Source organism: Artibeus jamaicensis, unplaced genomic scaffold, assembly GCF_021234435.1.
Source record: "Artibeus jamaicensis isolate MK-2021 breed Jamaican fruit bat unplaced genomic scaffold, CSHL_Jam_final scaffold_833, whole genome shotgun sequence".
NCBI lineage: Eukaryota > Metazoa > Chordata > Mammalia > Chiroptera > Phyllostomidae > Artibeus > Artibeus jamaicensis.
In genome coordinates, this window is record NW_026522056.1 from 1,039,380 (window position 1) to 1,062,873 (window position 23,494).

The window sequence follows — 23,494 nt, forward strand, 5'->3', positions numbered from 1 at the left end:
GAAAGAAGTTTTTTCATAATTTTTCTGGCAGGGTTGTGGATGATTTTACTATTGAATTTTTTTAGGGGGGTATTTGGTGATAAAAAGATGTATGTAGTCTTCAGATAGTAATTGGGAATGATTCGAGTTTCCGTGTGTGTGTGTACGTACATACATATGGTAGACTAGCTGTAAGGCTTCTGAACAAGCTACTGTGCCTTTTCACCTCCTGTGTGTGTGTGCCTGCTTACATGCTCACATATGCTTGCATGCTCCCACTGGGACCGACTCCTCCTTCCCCTCGTCAGGCGCCCAGATTGTAGGAGTCTCAGGTTAGGCTTTGCTGGTCTGGCCTCAGCTCTCTGCCCTGAGGTCAGGGACTCCCTTCCTCCCCATACGTGTCCTGATTCTGGATTCTGCATTTTTTGTCTTCCCCTCATTTTTATACACATCCATTCTGATGCCCCTGTTTCTCTTTTGCCACTGTTAGTTTTGGAATTGACTGGCAAGGAGAGGAAGTCTGTAGCATGCCTGTCCTGCGGCCTCTGCCTTAATCTGAGGAGAGAAGGATTGGGAAACCACTCCAGCATTCCCTGAGTGCTGGCAGAATTGTCTCCCTTATTTGGGAAGGAACCCCAATCCAGGTTATGAAGGAAGGTAGGCAGTTGGTCTCAGGCCCAGCATTAAGGTACAGTGAAGGGAGCTCTGTTGGATCCCCCACCTGCAGACCAGAGGCTGAGCTCACTGGTCCTGCCTTTTCAGGCTGTGCTGCATCTTCAGGACTGCATCTGGAAATCTGGTGTGTGGTTCTGTTGTTGCTGCAAGAACTTTGTCCTGCACTCAACACAAGACTGTATTAATTTTGTTTAATTTTTCCTTTCAGACATTTGATGCAAATGATTTGTATCAGGGGCAGAATTTTAACAAGGTCCTCAGTTCCTTAGTGACTCTAAATAAAGTAACAGCAGGTAAGACCTTTTATAAATTGAATTGAGGGGGTGTGAAGACAAAAGGGCAAAAACTTTTGCTTTTCTTTTAGCAGGACAAAATGAACATTATTAAATTCAAAACATAAGCTTTTATTGCATTAAATTTTTAGTTGTCATTTTTGCTGTGATTTTTTTCTTTTCTTGCTAGAATAGAATCTTCCTTTTTAGGTTCTCAGGTGGCTATCAGATGTTTTCCTTTCTGTGGGCAGAGCAGTTACTACCTGAAACAGAGCAGAGGAGAAACGTCATATTCATGTGGCTGCACTCATGGGGTGTCTTGGAGTTAGAAGCACCTTTCTCTGGATTTTTATTATGCTGATTAAAACTCACATTTTTAGCAGATCTGGTGACTCTTTTTGAGGTGTGATTATGACAGTGAAGTAGTCAGTGAATTGGCCTCTAACGTAAACACCTGGGCCAGGTTTCCTAAGGGCCAGGAAGGTACGTGCTCAGGGTACTGGGTTCAGTGTGTTCTGAGCCCCAGTCATACCTCATGGAGAAGGGCGAGTGGAAGTAGGGACTCAGTGTGCCCCTCTGGGCTCCAGACCCAAGTGAGGACAATGAGAGGTTCTGTGTAGATTCCTCGGAGGGAGGCCCGGTGCCTGTCCCATGAGCTCTGAGAAGTTCTATCTCAGGCATCTAAAAGAAGGACTTAGCGGCTCTTTTGTCTTAAAGTCATTTTTATTTTTCAGTTTATAGACTTTAGTTTCAGATTTCTGGGGGAAAATTAGATTTTGATATGTCTCTTTTGATCATAGACCTTTTAAGTTTATTTTGTCATGGTTTCTCCCCTTTTGTCCTGGCACTTTAGATGGGGTGTACTCATCTCATTGTGTCTGGGAAGAACTGAGTCAGAATATGTCGGGCTACAGCCCTGGTTTGTAGGTCCTCTGTGCCAGGAACCGCTCTGGTGCCCCTCACAGCGCTTTTTGCTGGAATGGCTGGCCAGGGGCTGCCTGTCCTTCAAGAACAACTGGAGATTTGTGTTTCCCTGTGATATCATCAGACTTTTAGTTGTTGACAACTAATTCAAAGATTTTGTAAGACACTATATAAGCCAATCCAAACATCTGCCAGGAAAACAGACCTGTAGACCATCAGTTTAAGGATATTTTTACAGAAGGCTCCCCATGTAGTTTTAGGAAATTGCTAGGCACATGTATCTCAGAACAGTGGTTTCCTTAGAAACCATTCATGGCCTCCTTTTTAAAAAAAATCAAATCACTTCGAAGAAGTGGGTTGCTAAACATTTACTTACTGGTTGGCCTAAGTGGAGTGTCTAATCATGAAGAGACTCTAGAGAGAGAATGAAGCCCTTTAATAGCTATTTACTTTGATCCTTTCACCAACTTCGTGAGGTGAGTAAAGCATGGGCTTCGTTCTGAGAATACAGTCCTCAGAAGGCTCTGTCTGAAAAATACAAGGGAATTTTCTGTTAGGTTTAAGTAAGTCTTTTTCTTTTGTTGCCAAATAATTCTTGCTGCTCACTATGAGAAGTGTGATCCTGGAGAAGTGGGTGACAGTGGTGAAGTATTGGGAATGAGTTCTGGGTGGTGCTCTGCTAAGTAATTGAATTGGAGAGGTTTATTTTTTCCAGATGAAAGGAAAGTATTAAAAGCAAGTTACAGAATGTTTCACAAAATTGAAAATTATATGAGAGAAGAAGTAATAGTTATCTCCAGTTAATTTCTGGAAAGGTGATTGGGGAATGAGTTGTGCAAGTCATTTCTGTAGAAGACAGAATCTGCGCTTTGTTTACTGCATATAAATGGCCTGCTTTGTTGTGGTCTGCGGTGCGTCCCCCGGGGGCTGCCCCAGTTTGGAGTCTGGTGTGCAGCGCGGGTGCATGGTGTCAGGCGTCTCAGCTCACTCTTTTCTCCTTTCATGACCTTTTCAGACATTGGACTGGGAAGTGACTCTGTGTGTGCCCGGCCCTCGTCTCATCGGACAAAGTCCTTTGACTCCCTGGGATCCCAGCCTTCCCACAGTCGGGCTTCAAAGTTGTTCCAGGGCCAGTATCGAAGTTTGGTAAGTTTGAGGGAGGTGGTTATTAACACTGGAATATGTTAGGAAGTGAGTGTGTATAGGCGGATCTGGAATGATGCACGTGTCTCTGGGAACAGAGTTGCAGAATGAGGAGTGGTTTGGCCTTATCCCATTTTTCCTTTACTTGGGTTTGGTGTTAGTTCATCACTGAATTGTCCAGATGTGTTGCTTAATGACTGCTTTTGAGAAACTTCAGTATTTTCAGCATTATATTTTAAGATGCATAAGCAGTTTAATCTAGAGAGATGTGTGCTTTAAAATATTTCCCTGGCCACTTGGGTAGTCTTTTCTCATCTGGTATGTATATATAGAACTGGAGGAATAAGATACATATATTAGTAACAGTACTTAGCTGTATAAATAAATGGCTGAAAGCTGAAAAGACCTAAGGGAAATTTTTCCTTTAATAAAGGCATGACTTAGAGTGTTTTACTGAGCAATGATGCAGTATATGAAGGAGGGACTCCCTTGTAATGGCTGGTAGTGAGATGGGTAAGGAACTTAGACTTACAGACATCCTGGAAAGTGAAGAAAAATCCATTTATAGATCATCAGGATACAGGCTCCGAGTGAAGAACTCAGAATTAACAGTGAAATCGTTACTGAGAAACTGGGAAAAGATTAACTAAAGTACTGAATGGAGAAAGTGAGGAAAGAGGCCACTACGTCAGCCGAGCGGGATGAGACTGCTCCCGGTTGTCATTGTGAAAACACGCCCAGCCCTCCTTGGGGCTTGTGGGTGATTGGCACTGCGTTTGATTAGCAAGTAAATTATTCTGTAATTTATTAAACATTATAAACAAGTTATCTTGTAACCTGAGTCTGAAGAGAGTCCGATTCTTCTAGTTTTTAGGGGCCCATAGCTTTCTATTTACTTTAACACAGAAAGAAATGTTGTTACAGAAAAGAAATATTGTTAAGTAAGCTAATGGTAATCCTAAAGAAATTAAAATTACTCTGGTTATTGGCCCTGAATCAAGGCCAGCAGTTTGCCGAAGCTGCTGGTTTCAAGCAGGAACCTAAAGCCATGTCTTTCTGTGGTCTGTTGGCCATTTCAGAGCCTAGGAAATACAACGATCAATTCATTAGAAAGAAACACCTGGGAAAGAAAGAAATAAGTAAAATAAAATTACTTTGGTTAAAGGTATATTTTGTAGAGGGAAAGAAATTTCAGTTTAGTTCACGAAGCCGTGTTAAAAACTGAAAGCTATAGAAGGAATATAATTTTTACATGTTATTGAACTTCTGAACTCAAGCTAACTCTGATTGCTGTTTATGTTTGACCTTTTTTTCTTTTAGAGAAGTCCCATTACCCATTCTCTGATTTTGTGTGGAATACAACACACACTGAGTTATTTTTCCCTGTGCCAGACTTTGTTCTAGGTGCTTTACCGGAACCAACTCAACCTTCAGAGTGACCCCATGGAATGTGGGGTTTAACGGCAGAGGAGTTTTGTAGAGTGTTAGAAGAGCTGGGTTCTAACCTGACGGGGAAGAAAACACAAACCACTTAAAATATTTTAAATTGGCTTTATTAAATATATGAAGTGTAAGGGAAATCAGCAGACTTTGGGTGAAGAAATCTTTGCTGTCTCACCCATGTACCCATAGCATTTTCATTTTCTTTTATTTTTGAGTAAATAAGAACTAGATTGCAAATATATAATCTGAAGTACTACACTTGATCTTAGCCAAAATGCCACTCATCAGTATATAATTTGAAGCAAAATAAAGTTAAATGTAATGTTGATAAAGAATGTTACTAAGTTTAGGATTAATTTTTCATTAGCTAGAGAAATTTTTTAAGTCACAGTAGAAATAAAAAGACCTCAGTCATCGCACCTGCTTTTGTGTCTGCGGTTGGTAGACAGTTACCTGCTAGTGAAATGAGTGTGCCAAGGCTTCTCTTACCATGCTGGGCAAGAATAATTATTTGCCTTTAGATTTTTCTGTATGTGTTATTAATAGTACTTTGAGGTAGTTTTCTTGGATTAAAAATAATTTATAATGAAACGAGAGCGGCATAATGTTCCATGTGATAGTAACATGGAAGTATACCTGTCATTCTCTACTTTTGTGTTAGAAATTTTCCATAGTAAAAAAGTTGAACTAAAAAAGTGACTTGTAGTGTCGGGAGCATTTTGTGATCTCATTAAAAGAAAGCCTCACTTTGAAATCGTGTGAGGTACTACCATCTCTAAAGCAATGCTCAGTATTTTCAAGATGCTGTTGTAATTGCTTGTGTCTCTACTTAAGGATGTCTTGTCTAACCACTGCCTTGGTGCGGGCTGTTCATGTAATGTTGCTTCAGTGTCTGTGAACTTATCATCTGTCTGTTCTCAGACAGATTCCTGCCTTGTGATGAAGGCAGATTTGAGAAGTTCTAGTGTTTGTTTGCATTGAAATGGAAGTTTTAACTTTATTATGGCGCTTCCCAGTTGCTTTCTGATTATTCCTTTCTTGGGGTGATTTCTATTTACCCAATTTCCAATGCCCTGCACTAAAATAAGCTCCTTATCTGACCCCATGTTATATTATGTGCCTATTACACCCTAGAAAGAACAACTCCATAACTGAATTATAGATGGAGGAGTTCCGGCCTGTAGACTTGGGTTGTAGTGTTTCTCATATTTAAAGTTGACTTCATCCTTGTTTTATTCTTAAATAACTATTATTGAATGCTTCTGGGATTTCTCATGTCTCTGCTGTGCCCCAAGTCTTAATCTGTTGACTCTTCATAAGTATGCCTTGGGAATCTCAAAATTTTCTTCAACATATGGGGAGATTATTTGTGGGGTTGTTGCTCCTGTGCTCATTCATTTACCAGAGGTGAGACTTGAGCTCTTAAAGCATTTTCTCTCCCTGTAGTCTCAACTGCCTCTTGGGACCAGGGCAAGCACTGGTCATTGAGTTCACAAAATGTATTTCCAAGGCATGCAAGACAGTAAAATGTATTACACGTTTAAAAAATATTTTTAGTTCACCTGTACTATAAACAGAAATGTTGTGCTTCTCTAAGATACTGTATTTAATCAGTTCTAAAACCTTTAAAAAATTAGCATGTCTGAAAGTAGCATTCTTACAGTTGATGTCATAATTGCCAGTATTTGGTGAAATAAAAAACCATGGGGCCTTGTCGAATTTCTGACTTCTATATTTGATGAAATGCATTATGATAAAACTGAAGCTTAGAGAAGTTAAGATATTTACACAAGATCACAAGACTGGGAAATAGTTAACCATTGGAGTAGAAATTGGGTCTTTCACTCCTTGACAACCTTTTCTTCTTTAAATGAGATTTTAGGTACTTTTAGGGAAAGGAGGAGAAGGCAGAGTTTGTATGAAGGTAGCTCACCAGGATATCCTGGTTCTGGATTATTAGGAGAATTTCAGAACATTGGATAAAATAAAGTACTTGATTAAGTTATATCTATACTGATGGGTGATGCTTTGACTGTAGGAATCAGAAAGAGGCTATCCATCACTCACTGATATTAGAAATAGAAAAGTGTCTGTATCCTAATCAAACAGCTTGATGAATTTTCACAAGTTGATAATTTCCTGTGTGTAAGCACCCAGATCTACAGACACACCTTGATTGGCACCACCTGCCTTTGTTGTGTCTGCCTTTCCCCAGGGCACCTGCCGTCCTGATTTCTAATAGCAAAGATGGATTCTACCTATTTTGTATTTTATGTAAATGGAATTCCACCAGCATATACTCCTTTTTTAACTGGCCTCTTCTGCTCAGTTCACTATATTTTAGACTGTTGTGGAGTGTCATGTTGAGCCCAGATAGATGATAAGATATAGTTTCAGGAGAACTTTAAAAAAGGGAAGGAAAACATTCCAGAGTTATAAGATAGTTATTAAGTATACCCTTCCCAGATTCCAGTGACACTGGTGACATGACCAGAGCACTCTTTACTCAGTTGTAATGTTAGTCTGAAGTCACTGGAGGACAGCTCTCGGCAGTGCACCCTCCTTTCAGCCTGTCTTGGGCATCTTGCCCTCAAATCAGCACTCCTTAGAGCAGTGTTGTAAAAATCTGTATATCCTGCAGTGTAATACCTGTGGAAGGAATGGAAATTTGTGGAATCAAATTTTAAATGACCCTAGACTGGCTGCCAATACTCTGTGTCTTCCTTTCCACCTCTTAGGTGTCTCCCTGTTCTTTCCTTAGTGTAGTGTCTATTTCTAAAGCAGAGATGGTGTCAGTGGTGTGTGCCTAACTTGTGCTTTGAGTGTAGAGAATTCATAAGTGTAGGGAGAAGGTAACTTACCTCGTTTATAGGGTCCTGACGAGGTACCATCATGCCTCGGCTTAGGTTCAGGCCAAACCTGTGGGCAGAGAGGAGGGCCTCAGTGCTGGTTGTTGAGCTGAGGTGGATGGCTGGCCATAGGGTCACCCCTGGGGCAGTTTGACCTCCTTAGGAGCCTGCTCTGCGAGTTCATTTGTTACGTGTTGTGGGAATTTATCACCAGGATTGGCTGTGTGCTTTTACAAAAAGCGAGGATAAGCCACAAGAAAGGAGAATGTAATGAAGATCATAGTAGTCAGCTGACGAGTGAGGACAATGGTTTGCAGAAAGAAAGAACCTGATACAGCCTTAGTAAGCCCGATACTGTTGCACCGAATGAGAACAAGGACAGCGTGTGCCGTTTTTCCAATTGTGAGTTTCCCGTGGACAAGTGAGTTTTATCCCACCTCTCATCATTCAGGTGTGCCAGCAAGTGTTATGTTTGCGGTGACAGTGTCAGCCAGAGCTTTCTTTGCCAAATGTTGAAGACATATTTCTTTATTGAGTATTCTAAGTATTAAATATTAAGTATACATTAAATATTTAATGCATTAACTTAAATTATTAAATACTTATACTATGTAATGTGTTATATTATGTAATAGATTATTAATATTTAAATAAATAAGCACAAAATACTTTAGGAATTGTGTCAGCTCTTGAAGATTTGCATTAACATTGTGTTTATGCTTTTATCTTTTTTATCTTTTTTGTTTATTGTTACATATACCTAGTTTAAATCATCGGCAATTAATTGATTCTCTAAGACCTGAGATAATGAAAAAAATCAGAGGAGACAACAACTTTCTATTTTTCTCTTGATTCTTTAGGTATTTGTCTGGTAGTCTCTAATAATATGCCTGTATTAAGCTTGGCTTTTTAAAAAAAACTTCAAGTGTTATCATTGTGGACTTCCCACTGTGGAAGAGGGGGATTAGGGCTCTCCCCTTGCCCTTGGGCCCCTTCCCTGCCTAAGTGCTTCCCAGCTCTTCTTCCTTAGGACTTCCATTGTGGCTCACACTGGCCTTTGTTCAGTGTAGCATTATTAGACTCAGACTCATAACGCAGCCATGATCTGTGTGCAGTGACTGTTCTTCCTTTCAAAACAACATTTTGTTTTCTGGATTTAATAATTATTGCCTGTTTGTTTAGTTTTCTGTGTACCTTTTGCAGATTATAGTCCTAGTCTTTTGCCTTTTCTAATAATCTCTTCTTGTACATTCAGACATGTTAACATTTTTCACTTTCACTTCTCTAAGGAACTTCAAGTCCTCTGGCCCACTTGAGTCTTGGTTGTCAGCCAGGTTGTTTGTTGCCAGCTGCCCTCTCTGAGATTTTCTTCATTGTCATCCTATCATTCCTTGTGACAGGAGAACGATGAGTCACTTTCTCTCCCTCTTTCTCTTCATCGTCCTTTTTTTCTTGGATAGTTCCCCTTGTTTGAAGGAGCCCATCTTTCACGAGCTTCCTGAGAGAGAGTGTGTGGGAGGTAAGGTTTATGAGATCTTGCATATCTGCAGATGTCTTTTTTATCCTGGTACTGAGTTTTTTTTAGTTTTCCAAAGTTTAACTATGTTCCTTGGTTTGGATTTGTTTAGGTTAATCTTTTTGGGATTCACTCAGCTTGTTGAATCTGTATGTTTGTGTCTTTTGCCAAATATGGACACTTTCAAGCATATTTCTTACACCACTTTTCAATGCTGCTCTTTCTCCTCCAAGACTCTGATGGTACCTGTCTCACATCTTTGTTATTTCCCACAAGTCTCTGGAGCTCTCATCATTTTTTTCCTACTGTGTTGGTTTTAGTAAATTTTATAAGTTCTGTTCTTTTCTGAGATTTTCTATTTTTTCTCTTTTGAGAGAATTCGTAATAGCTTTTGGGAACCTTTTGATAATGGAAACCCATTCTGATAACCCTAGCATCTGCTTCATCTTGTTGGTATCAGTGTCTTTTCTCATTCAAGCTGTGATTTTCCAGGTTTTTGGAATAATGAGTGTTTTTGATTGTACCTTAGAGACTTTGGAGAGTGTGTTAGGTAGGAAATGCTGGTTCCTACTTAAATTTTGTATGTTAGCAGTCTGTGACCCCAATTGGGTACAGCATGGGGTCCTGATTTAGGCTGGTAGGTTGTGGTTCCAGTGACATCTTAGTTTCCAGAGCCCTTCAGTGGTGTCCGGTCAGGCTCATTTCTTGGTGTTACCGGGGTTCCTGCTGGACAGGGTTTGGGAGACTTTGGGGGAGATTTGGGACCTTGGTCAGCCTCTCTCAGGCTGGATGGAAGGTGCGGGGACTCTGGGACAGGGGTGTCCCCTGAGGCTAAGTGAAGGGAAAGGGAGGGGGTGAGGGAGGATGCCTTGTGGGCAGGTGTGGCAGCCTGCTGTCACCTGGTGGGAGGCTGGGAGCCCCTGTCTGGATTTTGCTGATGTCACCTGCTGAGGTAGTTCTGGTGCGCTGTGGTGTGTGGGACGTGCTACCCAGTCCCTGTGGACGTCCCGGGGGCAGACTGAGTGCCTGCACCACTGTCAGTGCCTGCCGCCCCTTTGCTACTCCTTCAGTCAGCAGGGCACAGTTTTCTTTTTTGTTTCCTTTTATTGGTGTTTCTAGGGTGCAGCCTTCTCTAGTGCCCACTCTGGGATGGGTAGAGATAAAAGAAACTCTGGCCAGTCTGCCTTTCTCATCCCACGTTTCAGAGATCCGCAGCTATGCTTGGTCTCTGAGAAAAATACAAACTAAGATGAGGTACCATTTCTTCTCATCAATTTGGCAAAGATAAATATACTTGACAATATTTAGTATTGGTGAATGTTTGAAGAAATAATTCTAAGATATTAAATAATTATTTAATTATACAATTAAATTATTTAATTAATTCTTCAAATTAAATAATTCAAGGAATGTTCAAAGAAATAATTCTAAGATACTCTTGGTTGGACTGTAGCTAGGTATAAGTTTGTAGAATGTTTTGGGAGGGTAGTTTATAAATAGGTACTAAAATTTTAAATATGTCATACATGTTCTCTGACCTGAATTTAACATTATTTAACCAATGGAGAATTATTTAAGTAATTAATGTCATAGCCATACAGTATATTATTACAGTTAGTTAAGAGTAAAGTAGTTATAAGTACTGCTGAAACATGACTACAGTGTATTAACTTTTTATAAATTGTACAGATGTATAATTCCATAAAAATATACGTGAAAATGGGTATATGTAGACAGTGACAGGAATAAGACCATTCAAGCCATTAAGAGAGTTCCCTCCAGGGCTGGAAATGGGGGTCGGGGGTGGTCAGGCTGCACTGTGGGAGAGAGATAGAAAACGGAAATTTCTCAACTTGAAACCTTCCCCTGCTGTTAGGGCTCTTGTGCTACATTATAATAGTAAAATATCTGACTACTTTATGATAAAAACTATACTTCATGAAATTTTTCATCCCATCTCCCTTTTTTAGGACATGACCGATAATAGCAACAGTCAACTAGTAGTAAGAGCAAAGTTTAACTTCCAGCAGACAAACGAAGATGAGCTTTCCTTTACGAAAGGAGACGTCATCCATGTCACCCGAGTGGAGGAAGGGGGCTGGTGGGAAGGCACACACAACGGCAGGACGGGATGGTTCCCCAGCAACTACGTGCGAGAGATCAAGCCCAGTGGTAAGTGGGGTCCTGGCAGAGTGGACTGGTGCTTTTCCTCTAGGTGAGAAGTAACAGAAAGAAGTGAATGTGCTCAATGTTTGCTGCGTCCTTTTGTTCTGTTGAACTTGCGAAAATGACACTGGGCTGAGTATTCACATTCTTGGTGTTGAATGGAAGTGATTTTTTTTTTACTTTATCCCCACATTGGGGATATATTGACTTCTGATCAACTTGCAATAAATCAGAGTTCCCACGATCCCCTCCTTGGGTTTGATAATTTGCTAGACTGGCTTATAGAACTCAGGGAAACACTAGTTACATTTACTGGTTTGTTATATAATAAAGGATACAGATAAACAACCAAATTAAGAGCTACATAGAGTGAGGCCCTGGGGGTTCTGAGTGTAGAACTTTCTGTCCCCGCGGAGTTGGGGGTGCCACCCTCCCTGTCATGTAGATATGACACCAGCCTGGGAGCTTTCCTAACCTCCTATTATTGGGGGTGTTATGGAGGTTTTATCGCATACTCATCATTGATCATTAACTCAAATCCCCAGCCCCTCTCCCCTTCCTTGAGGGTAGAGGGTGGGGCTGAAAATTCCAAACTTACAATGTTGGCTCCATCTTTCTGGTGATCAGTCTCCATCCAGCAGCCAACCCAGAGTCACCTCAATAGAGCAAAAGGTGCTCCTAGCGCTGTTACTGCCCAGGAAGTTACAAGGGTTTTAGCTCTCTGTGCTGTGACCCAGAGGCAGAGACCAGTAGATATATTTTCTATTTCATAACCACATTTTGTTTATCCGCTCATCTGTTGCTGGACATTTGGGTTGTTTCCACCTATTGGCTACTATTATGAATTATGTTGCTATGAACATGGATGTGCAGATATCTGTTTGAGTCCTTGCTTTATGTTGTCTTGGGTATATACCTAGCCGTGGAATTGCAGCTTATATGGTAATTCTGTGTTAAGTTTTGAGGAGCTGCCACACTATTTCCATAGCAGCTGAACCATTTTGTATTCCCACCAGCAGTGCAAACTGGTTCTATTTTCTCCACATCCTTGCCAACACTTTCTGTTGTTTTGTTTTTGATAATAGCCATCTGAATGGGTGTGAGTAGTAGCTTATTGTTGTTGTTTTCTGTGGTTGTTGATAATGAAAATGGTATTTTTTCATTATTATAATAAAAATTAACAATAGCCAACATTTTGTGGTTGCTTATTATGTCCTGGTTATTATATAAAGTGCTTTTTATTTGTGACTCAATTCAGCTCTCACCATGACCCCAGAAGGCAAATAGTGCTGGGATATTCAGGGCATATGGTACAAATAAATAATAATCTTTTAATCTGTTTAGAACCAGCTGAGGGTGGGGCAGTGGTGTCAGGTTGATCAGGATGGAAATGGCATTTTGGTTTCATAGACACAGCTGTTGGGAAATGTGGCTCAGTCTCTAACTTGGTTGGACTTACTAGTAGTTACCTGGTTAGTTCATGGGACAGCTGGGCAGTCGCGGTGCTGGCCCTCATGATTGAGGGCTGGGGCAGGCTAAGTCCAGGCTCTGAGAGCAGCTTCTCTGCTACTTTCAGATTCTGGCGATTCATTCTGCTGGGGATGAGAGAGTAGTGCTTAGGCCTTTTCCAGGAGGATGCTGGAGTCGAGGGAGGGGGAGGATGAGATGGTTTTTCCCTTCACCATTGAGGATAAGGTGGTCACAGAGGTGGTAATGGACCACAATTTAGGGGTCATAGAGGTGGTAATGGTTACACCATTAGGAGGTCACAGAGCTGGTATAATGGAGCACACCATCAGGAGGTCAGAGCTAATACTGGGCACATCCAGGAGTCACAGAGCTGGTAATGGGTACATATCAGGAGTGGAACCTGCTGATCAGGCAGTGTCAGTTGAATCAGGGCTTTTCTGGATTCTATTGAGAATGACTCATTTAAATGGGAATTCTGGTTTGATAGTAAGAATACAAATGAATAAATTTTTACTTTTTATGTATTTCTCCTCATGGAGTTTTTGGATTTAACCTTTGCAAGTTAGACTGGAAAGATAGAGATTCTGGGTCTCAACGTTCTATTCTGGGAGTTATTTTCAAATTGATTTGAATGTCATCAACATCATCTGTTGGTAATGCAGTCCGCTGTTGAACAATTTGGGGGTGAAGGGTGCCAGACCCTTCCCAGACAAAAATCCAAGTGACTTTTGACCCCCCTAGGCTTCATGCTGAGAGCTCACTATTGGCTGGAAGTCCTACTGATAACATAAACAGTCAGTTCACACATATTTTTTATGTTACGTGTGTCACATGCTGTATTCTTACAATAAAGTTAGAGAGAAGACAGTGATATTAAGAAAATACATATTTATAGTATTTCTTGAAAAAAATCCACACGAAAGTGGATCTGGGCAGTTTACACCCATGTTGTTCAAGGGTCAGCTGTAGTTGATTTCATAGCATACTGTTCCCCTTTTCAAGTCCAGCAGTGGAGCATGGAAATCTTGCTCTCAGGTCCCATTTTTGGAGTGGAGTGTAGGGCCTGAGAACTGGTGGAGGCAGATGCGGCCCTAAGAAGAACCAGCCATTACCTAGTAACTGCGTCACTTCGTTCTCTCTAAAATTTCTCTTACCTGGGTGTCTGCGCGTGCAAGAGACTCTCCCCTTTAAACGAGTGCGTGACTGCACTGTTGCTCATGAGCCCTTGGTGGGGGTCACATGGACTCCTCATTTTGCATATTCAGGTAACTTTGGACATTTTTCTTTTTTCATTTTCTGTTTACTTTTTAAGGTATAAGGGATAACATTGGCTCAAATTGGTGATCCACCATGCTAATTTTTCTTTAACTGACAGTTGAACTAAAGGAATAATCTCTTTTGGGAAAAACTTTCCATTTGTAGTATTTTCAGATTACCTGAGTATATTCTAGGGAAAGTTATCCCCACCTGATTTTAAATGTTGGCATTTGAGACAGGAATACGTAAAACCACATATTTTTTACCTGTTGCTTTATAACAGTTGAGACTGAAATTCTAGGATCACAATAACACTTCAGTATTGCATCTTTTCAGTAATTTATGTGGCTTTCTGATTTTGGAATAGGGTTTGTTTTTTGAAAGTTATGTATAATGTAAGCCTTGTAATTTATAGTGCAATTAGTGCTTCATTTTCTGTAAGCAAAATGTGCCAGGTCTTAAATGTAGACTCCTCTAACTGGTGGTCTTGTTAGGATCATTTCCTTGTGAAACAAAAACACTGACTTCTTTTAAATTGTGAGTTTCTCTTTTGATTTGATTTGTAAATATTTTTATTGACTAAACAAAACTAAGGTCAACGTTTTAGTGACATATTTCGGCCTGTGTATATCCAGGTAAGTTCTCAAGCATGTCCAATTTCTCTCTTCCACTTCTTAGGAAAGTATAAGTAGCTATGATGGTTTGCCATCTGGTAGTGACAGAGGGCATGTTCTGGTCAAGTTCATGTATTTGTGCCTTCGACCTGTTTGTAGTTTCTTGTTTGAAATTGTTCCTCTTTAAAGACAAATATCTTCCAAGAGTCTGCATAAGGGTATTTCTAATGCTTGCTGCCAATGCACTGTGTATTCTTCCTGAATCTGTACTATTTTATGGAAGATTATGTTATTGTTACTTAACATTTATTTTCACATTTTTTCATATATCTAAAACCCATGGGTATCTGCCATATTTTATACAGACATATGTATGTGTTTCTTAACGTTCAAGGAAGATGGAAGAAAAGAGAAGCAACAGGGCCGATTCTGGGAGTGAGACACTGGCTGCTGCTCTTGCTAAGTAAACATGGAGCCTCGCAGTCATTAGTGGGCAGCATGATGAGGTGCATGCAGTTGGAAAATACATCCCATCGAGGGCTAGGCTGGCTGAGTGAGCATACCATGTGCCACATTCTCACAAGTACACTGTCATGTGTGCATACAGATTTGCCAGGTTTTTTTCAAATGATTTTTTTCTGATATGTTGAGTTAATTTCTCCCATTTCTAGGTAGCTCATCATCTGTGTACAGTTAAGGCTTTCTTTAAAAAAAAAAACTTACTATAGGTACTGGTTAGTTTGAGATGCATAAAAACCTATGCTTGGCAGTGATGTAAGAGCTTAGATGTGACTATGATTTGCTCATCCACAGATCTTTAATGAGTGGCAATTACACTGCCACTTCCAAAGTTTGTAACTTTTACTATTTTGTTTATCTTTGACATCAAAAAGTGACATAAAACACAAGCTGTTGGACGGTTATTATTTAGCTGTGGAGAAACAGTGTTTAAAATAAATATTTTCTGTTCAGGGAAAGGGACAAAGGTAATACAGAATCTTGGAATTGCTGGAAATAAAGGTGTTCTCCAGTCCTCACTCTGTAGTGTGGAATGGGTGGCTATTCAGTAGGATACCCCTGTGTCTGGGGTCGCAGAAGTATTTTTTCAGAGAAAAAATAACATTTGCTTCCTCAGGGGCTCCCATACATTTTCATGCACTGAGCAAATCCCGGTGGTTCTGTGGGAGCATGGTGTAGATTTGGAATGGACATCATGGCAGGGTCAGGCTCCGGGTTTTGATTTCTCAGTGGTTGTGCACCCAATCTTTGAGTAGCTAGCACACTTCCTTGCTGTTTCTCTGAACCAGGAGAGAAGTCGACCCCTGGAAAAGTAGCACTGAATACATTCTCACCCCTCAGTAGTAGTGAACAGTATCACTTTGTAGCTGTCAGACACCCCCACAGAAACAGTGATAGGCAGACTGACCTATCCCATAGAATCAGTGATAGACAAACCTACTCATAGAACTGTCTACGCGTAGACAGACACACCTCTCCCAGTAGAACCAGTGGTACACACACATACACACACACTCTGAGAGCCATATTCTCAGTTAGCAAATACTTCTTCAGTACCAATTATGCCCAGTGTCTCTTGAATGGATGTTGAATTTAAAGCTACTTTAATCCTTGCAGTATTCATGGCTGCTTTATTGTTGTCACTTAATGTGGGAGTTAATAAGGCAGTGAGGTGGTTTCCTGGTTTTTACCTGTTTGGAGTGGCCTGTTTTCTCCTTTGTCTATCACCTTTAGCCAGACCATATTGTTCAGAGAGACTTTGAGAGACTTTTGCTCTCTGAGTGATCAGAATCCTTGAAATACAGTTCAGACTGTGGGTCTTGATGTGTTAATTTTATCACATATCTGCCAACATTTTCTCTGTTTGGGTAATATTTTATTTTTACTACACTGCTAAGCTACACGTATAGCTAACAATTTAGTGTTCTTTGCTGGCAACAGTGGAGTGTAAGCTTTCAGACATTTTCGGCCTGAACTCAAGTTGTCGAGCATGAGGAGGAGACGTGGGCACCGCGCTGCCTCCTGGAGGCGTGCCAGCCCCCTGCTCAGCGTCCCCTTTGGTTTATTCCATTTGAGGTTCTGGGTCAGTCATGTTGGGCTCTGTGGGGGGCTGGTACATTTGGGTGTCTCTAGTTTTGATCAGTAAAACTACATTGCATTTATATTTCAGAAAAACCTGTGTCTCCCAAATCTGGAACATTGAAGAGCCCTCCCAAAGGATTTGATACGACTGCCATTAACAAAAGCTATTATAATGTGGTGAGTAATTGCAAAATATTATTTTAAATATTTTAAAAAAATACCTTGTTTTTTGAATGTCACCAAAGCTCAGCAATGCAGATAGGTAAACTAAGTATGATAAGGATATAAAATAAAAATCATTATCTGCCCCGCACATGTAACCACCATTAATGTTTTGGTTTCCTTCTAATTTCTCTATATTTTATAATCTTAAATAAATTTTAAATACTGTGAATCTGCAGTTGTACCTTGTTCTTGTCACATAACTTGGTATTGTGATCATGCGCTCATACTGAGTCTTCAAAAATGAGATTTTAAAAAGGTATGTAATATGTTTTAAAGATTTTATGTGCATCAAATGCCATAATGCTTATAATTGGAGTAGATTGTAAGTACTTTAGATCAATATAGTTTCTTTATATGTTAACATAATCTCTCCTGTGATTGGTGTGTGTGTATGCATTTGTATGCTGATATGTGTATATAAAAATATCAAATGGCATGAAATTAGAGGAGAGTGTCTCAAGATCATACATAATAAAGACAAGGTTTCGGAGTCCTCAAACTTACTGCATTCTGAAACTTCACACAAGCAGTTCGTGAGCTTAAAAAGCATCCGTGATATTAAATCTTGGTATCTAATCCAAACCATCGCTATCCCTACACAGTTGCACATTATACAGAAGATAGAAAATGATATTCTTTTTTAAAAAATATTTATTTGTTTTTAGAGAGAGGGGAAAGGAAAGAGAGAAACATCAATGTGTGCTTGTGTCTTGTGTGCCCCCCACTGGGGACGAGGCCTGCAACCCAGGGCATGTGCCCTGACTGGGAATCAAAGCAGTGACACTTTGGTTCACAGCCCAGTACTCAATCCACTGAGCCACACCAGCCAGGGCAGAAAATGATATTCTTTATTCAAATAAAATTTTACATTGCTATTATATATCTATTTAGTATGACAAACCAGCAAAATAGACTTTTAAAATATGGTTATGTTTTGAATTCTGTGGAAAGTATGCATTTATTTAGTTATTTTTCTCCTTCAAGTTTTTTGTTTTTTTTCATCAAGGGATATATAAATCTGTGGCCATGAGACTTTTGAATTTTTGAAGTGAAATAACAACTGGTTAAGCGTTATTATTTTCAGCAGCCCTTTAACCCTGTGTTTAATTGGCTGAACTGGTATTAAGAAATGCTGAAAGATTATGACAGATATGAATGAGACAGTTCTACCACACTGACCTATTGCCACAGTCTTTGCTGTGAGTCTGTATATTCAGCTTTTTTCTCAGCATTTACCTTCCATTTGCCCCCCAAATCTTACAGAACAAGTTGTCCTCAGGGGGCACTTTGTAAGTTATTCTTGGGCGCCCACTCTGTGCCAGGCCTTGTTAAAGGCATTAAGCATAAAACAGTAAATAGAAATGGCAGAAATTTTTCTTTGTCAGCAGATGTTCTAGGACATGGATACAGTAAATTGTTGACTCTCTCCTCCTGTGTCCCTCTCATTGCCTCTTTTCACCAGTTCACATTCCTACTTCTCATTTATCAGGCTGTGTGCACAGTACTGCTGGGCATGTGCCATCAGCAGCATTTGACTTCTTTTCCTTGTATTGGTCAGCTCCAGATCTTCCTTTCCTGAGGAGTCCTTCATTGAAGCATCTCCTTCTGGTCCCCTGGTTTCTTTCTCTTTTCACCAGTCTTCACCTGGTTCCTCTGGACTCTGACTTCCTCCTTAACTCTGTTGACTTCAGAACATGGGACTCCTCAGCACATCCTCTCTCAGTTGTGCTTAGCTCTCTTCAGTCCTGTGCCTGCTGGATGTTTGTTTCTGGAATGTGAGTCTATTAACTTCTTTGTATTGTAGTATGTAGTGTGTTATATGTGTGGTTTTGTGTATGTAGCCAAAAAGTCTTTTTATGGTTTTTCAGGGTTTCTTAGTAGGAAAACTTAACTTTTATCTCATGGGAGCTTCCTTTTCCTCATGCATTCTTGTGTGAGATGTTGGTTTCTTTATTGTGCAGGGTTTCACGTGGTGAATAATGTAGTCATAGTCCGTGGTGATGTTCCCCAGAGGGAACTACTCATTTGCTGTTAAGAGTTGAAACTAGTCCCTTCTTTTCTGTGGTTTCACTTTCCTCAGATTCAGTTAGCCATGGTCAACCTTGGTCTGAAAGTACTACATGGAAAGTTTCAGAAGTAAACAGCCTATCAGTTTGAAATTGTGTTCTGTTTGGAGTGTTGTGATGAAATCTCCTGCTGTCCTGCTGAGTACAGGAATCATCCCTTCGTTCAGTGTATGCCTGCTCTTTGTGCTACCCATCATCTCCGTTTTCATATTGACTGTTGTGCTACCAAAGTGCTTGTGTGTACGCAGCCCTTATCTTACTTAATAACAGCCCCAAAGTGCTAGAGTAGTGGTGCTGGTGATTCAGATATATGACATCAGTAAATAGCAAATGTTAAAATTGCAGTTGTTATGGATGGGCAGAAACTCATGGAATTCATAGAAAATCGACTTTGATGTAGCACTCTTTACTTTATAGTAGAGAAAAACAGTAAGCTCTAGAGGTTAAAGGACTTGTCCAAGGTGACACAGTGTTACCCAGGATCACCCAGGATTCAGTTTTAGCTTTTCTGAATTCTGTATTTCTAAATTGTACAGGAGAGTAAAATATAGGACAATATATATTAAAAATTTATTATTTTTATTTTTAAGTATATTTTATTGATTATGCCATTATAGTTGTCCTGTTCCCCCTTCATTCCCCTTCCCCACCATTCCCCCCCTTTAGTTTATGCCCACTTGTCTCAAGTTCTTTAGATTATATATTTCCCATACTATTCTTGTCCTCCCCCTACCTATTTTCTACCTACTATCTATGCTACTTATTTTCTGTACCTTCTCCCCCCTTCTCCTTCTCCCACTCCCCTGTTGCTAATCCTCCACGTGATCTCCATTTCTATGGTTCATTCCTGATCTAGCTGTCCTCTTAGTTTGCTTTTGTTTTAAGTGTGGTTGTTAATAACTGAGTTTGCTGTCCTTTCACTGTTCATCTTTTTTATTTTCTTTTTCTTAGATAAGTCCGTTTAACATTTCATATAATAAGGGCTTGTTGATGATGAACTCCTTGATTTGATCTTATTTGAGAAGCACTTTATCTGTCCTTCCATTCTGAATGAAAGCTTTGCTGGATAGAGCAATCTTGGATGTAGGTCTTTGGATTTCATGACTTGGAATACTTCTTTCCAGCCCCTTCTTGCCTGTAAGGTCTCTTTTGAGAAATCCACTGACAGTCTGATGGGAACTCCTTTGTAGGTGACTGTCCCCTTATCTCTTGCTGCTTCTAGGATTCTCTTCTTCATTTTAATCTTGGCTGATGTAATTATGATGTGCCTTGGTGTGTTCTTCCTTGGGTCCAAGTTTTTTGGGACTCTCTGAGCTTCCTGGATTTCCTGGAAGCCTATTTCCTCTGCCAGATTGGGGAAGTTCTCGTTTATTATTTGTTCAAATAAGTTTTCCACTCATGGCTGTTCCTCTTCCCCTTATGGTACCCCTATAATTCAGATGTTGGAACATTTAAAGATGTCCTGGAGGTTCCTAAGTCTCTCCTCATTGTTTTGAATTCTTATTTCTTCATCCTTTCCTGTTTGGTCATTTTTTTCTTCCTTCTGGTCCACTCCCTTGATTTGAGTCTCATTTTCCTTTCCATCACTATTGGTTTCCTGTGCATTTCCCTTCATTTCAATGAGTTTAGCCTTCATTTGTTCCTCTAATTTGTGACTAAAATCAACCAGTTCTGCGAGCATCCTGATCACCAGTGTTTTGAACTGTACATCTGATGGGTTGGCTATTTCTTGGTTGCTTAGAGTTGTTGGCTCTGGAGCTTTGAGTTCTTCTGGAGACATAATGTTTTGGTCTGTTCACACCTGTTATGTATGAGGGGCGGAGCCCTAGGTGTTCACCAGGGTGGGGCCACCCAGGTCTCTGGGTTGTGATGCTGTATGTGGGGGTGGGGTCAGAGAGGGGCAATGGTGGTCCCCTCTGCTGCTTCCAGCCTCTGGATAGGACAGAATATATAACACAGAGAACAAGTATAGTAGATAGCATGTTAGTAATTTTTGAACTTTTGTGGTTTTATTTTCACAGAAAACTAGTAAGGTGTGGGTATATTTAACCCCACTGAAAGATGAGGCTCTCTAAGAGGTTAAGACTGGGGTTGGGCTGATGTTCCTAAACAGTTACATGAAAGACCTAAGTCCAAACTTGGCATCAGTGGAGAGTCTTCTAGGTGGAGGTACAAATATTCTGAAATTAAGACACAAAAGGAGATAAGCATTAATGGGGATGGATATGAATCTTTGTGTTGGTGTGTAACGATCAAGACAAACCAGAAAATACTGGGAAGTGAAGAGCGATTCTTAGTGATTAATGATTGTTGTCATGGCAGATTTATCATCTGTTTCTCTCTCCTCTTTGTCTGGGACTCCCATTGTACACTTGTTGGTAAGCGTGGTGAGGTCCCACAGGTCTCTGAGGCTCTGTGCAGTTTTCTTTTTCAATTTAACCTTTGTTGTATTTTTTCCCATTACCATTTAGTCCCCTTTTCCCCCTTTCCCCAGCACTCATCACACTGTTGTCTCTGTCAGGCCTTTTTTTTTTTTGGTTCAATCCCTCCACCTGCAACCTCCTCCACCCCTAGCTGGCTATGAGTCTGTCACCAGTGTGTGAGGGGCTCATTAAGACAAATACATTAAGATTAATGGATAAATAGGAAATGAGGCGAGCAGTGTAAAACTGGGGAAATACTGATGGCTGTGTCTTAATCAGTTCAGGCTGCTCTAAAGAAATACCATAGATTGAGTGGATTAAACAGCTTCTGGAGGCCGGAAGCAAGGTTGGATTATTCATGAAGTCCTTTTCTTGGTTTATAGAGGGCTGCCTTCTATCCTGTCCTCACAAGGTGGAGTGAGCAAGCTCTGGTCTTTTTTCATCCCTTTATTTTGACACTTGTCCCATTCACCAGGGCTCTGCCATTATGACCTGATCACTTTGCAAAGGCCCCACCTCCTAATACCAACACATACCAACACAAAATTTCCAGTTTCAAGTTCAAATACCGTTAGGTTTTTATGATTTCATTTTTAAGTTGTTTTGAGAAAATTTTATTCTCATGGACATTTACTTAATCTTTTAAGCTTACTATGAGCTAATTTCTCTTGTAATATAAGTATCCCTACACTTCTTTGCATTGGGGCATAATGGTAAAATACAAAGAGCTAGAAAGTGATGAAAACTGACAACACCTATATGCAAAACAAGAAAATCAATTTTGATACAACTCTCAAATGCTAAAAAAGCAAGTGCACCTATTAACTAATGTCACCCCAGTAAATTTAATTTAGAAAAAAAATGCAAGTGCACTTTCAACAAGATGAAACACTTGAAATAACTGACAGCAAACGGTTCTGATAAACACCAATGATGCTGTGCGCAGATGCTCTCACAAAATGTTAAAATAAAACTGGCAATAAAATGAATAACTTGAAACAGCTAATTTTGTGAGAACTAGTGGGGCCACACACAAGGTGACAGGGAAGGACCGCAGCACAGAGCTCTGGAGGGTTTTAACGCTGCACACCACTGCTATCTAGAGCACCCAAAAATACGTTGAGCATTGTCTTGAAATTTGGTGATACTTTTAAAAAACTGTGTTGCAACCCTTCAAGGCTGGGCAGGTCCATGGCATTTGCGCAGATAGAATAATATTCACAGAGCCGTTGGGATGTCTGGGATGCCTTTATTCATGGGTGGGTGAGCCACGCACGCTGCAAGCTGCATGTCTCCCTGCATGTCACATGTCGTGGCCCTTGCTTCCCAGCATGGCACCCATCATGGCACCCATCATGGCACCGTTCCATTGCATGTGTCTAACTAGTGAGAAGCCCCTACTTGTATAAGTAATAGAAGGGAACAAAGCCAGAAAACTGCCAGAACATTATATAAATGATTCTGTGCATGCAAGCCCATCGGGGATTGAAACTTGGCACATTCCATCCTGCACACAAACATGCAGTCCATACCACTCTGACAAAATAGCTAAGCTTATCATAAAAATTTTGATAGCAACATTATATGTGTCCAGTAAGCAGAGATTTGAAGAGAATCTTCAGTTGTAATAATGGTGGAAATGAAAATCTATGTAGGACTCCTCAAAAGTCATATGGCAGGTATATTCAAAACTCTGAAAACACTCAAGCCTTTTAATCTAGTAGTTATACTTCTCGAAATCCATCCCAGAGAAATAACTTGAAATTTATTTTAAAAAGTTTGTGCAAAGGTGTTTTCATAGGATTATTTGTTATGGTAGTAGTTACAAGCAACCTAAATATGTAGCAGTATAGGAATGATTAACCAGAAGTATATCCATTTATAATAATTAAAAATGTAGTTTAAAAATATAAAAAATGCTTTTGTGTTAAGTGAGCAGAACTGTGAAATTACATACAGAATGTGACTATGTTAAAATGTTGTCAGAAAATAGAAGGGAGAGTGCCAGAATTGAATTGCTGGGTAATACATGTGGTAGTGATTTTGGAAGATTACTTTGGCATCACTGTTGAAAAGGGAAGTAGGGCATCAGAGGCCATAGGCAGTAGGGCAGTAGGGCCTCAGACTTGGAGAATGACAGTGGAAGAGAGAAAAAAGTCCAAGATACTTTAAATCAAGAGTAGATTAATTTTTGTAGGAAGTCAGCCACCACTGTTATCTTTATTTTCAAATGTGAAAACTATTTGCAACCAGTATGTTTTCAGCGACTTAGAACAATGAGTAATCAGGAGTGCCCTTGCCTAGGTGATGGGATGGGATGGGATGGGATGGGATGGGATGGGATGGGATGGGATGGGCAATGGGGTGGGGTG

The 23,494-nt window shown here is 40.2% G+C and overlaps 1 protein-coding gene and 1 non-coding gene across 8 annotated transcripts in view; both read left to right on the forward strand.

The window, feature by feature from the left end:
- The window catches only part of ARHGEF7 (Rho guanine nucleotide exchange factor 7), a 137,545-nt gene that overhangs the window by 55,640 nt on the left and 58,411 nt on the right, over window positions 1-23,494 (forward strand). For 3 of the 7 annotated variants that reach the window (XM_037137670.2, XM_037137668.2, XM_037137667.2), the window contains exons 3-6: window positions 863-947; window positions 2,866-2,996; window positions 10,772-10,973; window positions 16,497-16,585. In XM_037137670.2, coding sequence (XP_036993565.1) covers window positions 863-947; window positions 2,866-2,996; window positions 10,772-10,973; window positions 16,497-16,585 — 507 coding nt within the window. The remainder of the gene's footprint in view (window positions 1-862; window positions 948-2,865; window positions 2,997-10,771; window positions 10,974-16,496; window positions 16,586-23,494) is intronic. The other 4 variants (XM_053659946.1, XM_053659943.1, XM_053659944.1 and 1 more) reach the window with 2 other exon arrangements.
- LOC119043639 (small nucleolar RNA SNORA2/SNORA34 family) lies at window positions 3,979-4,115 on the forward strand. The gene has a single exon (XR_005081462.2). It is a non-coding gene; the product is annotated as a small nucleolar RNA SNORA2/SNORA34 family (small nucleolar RNA).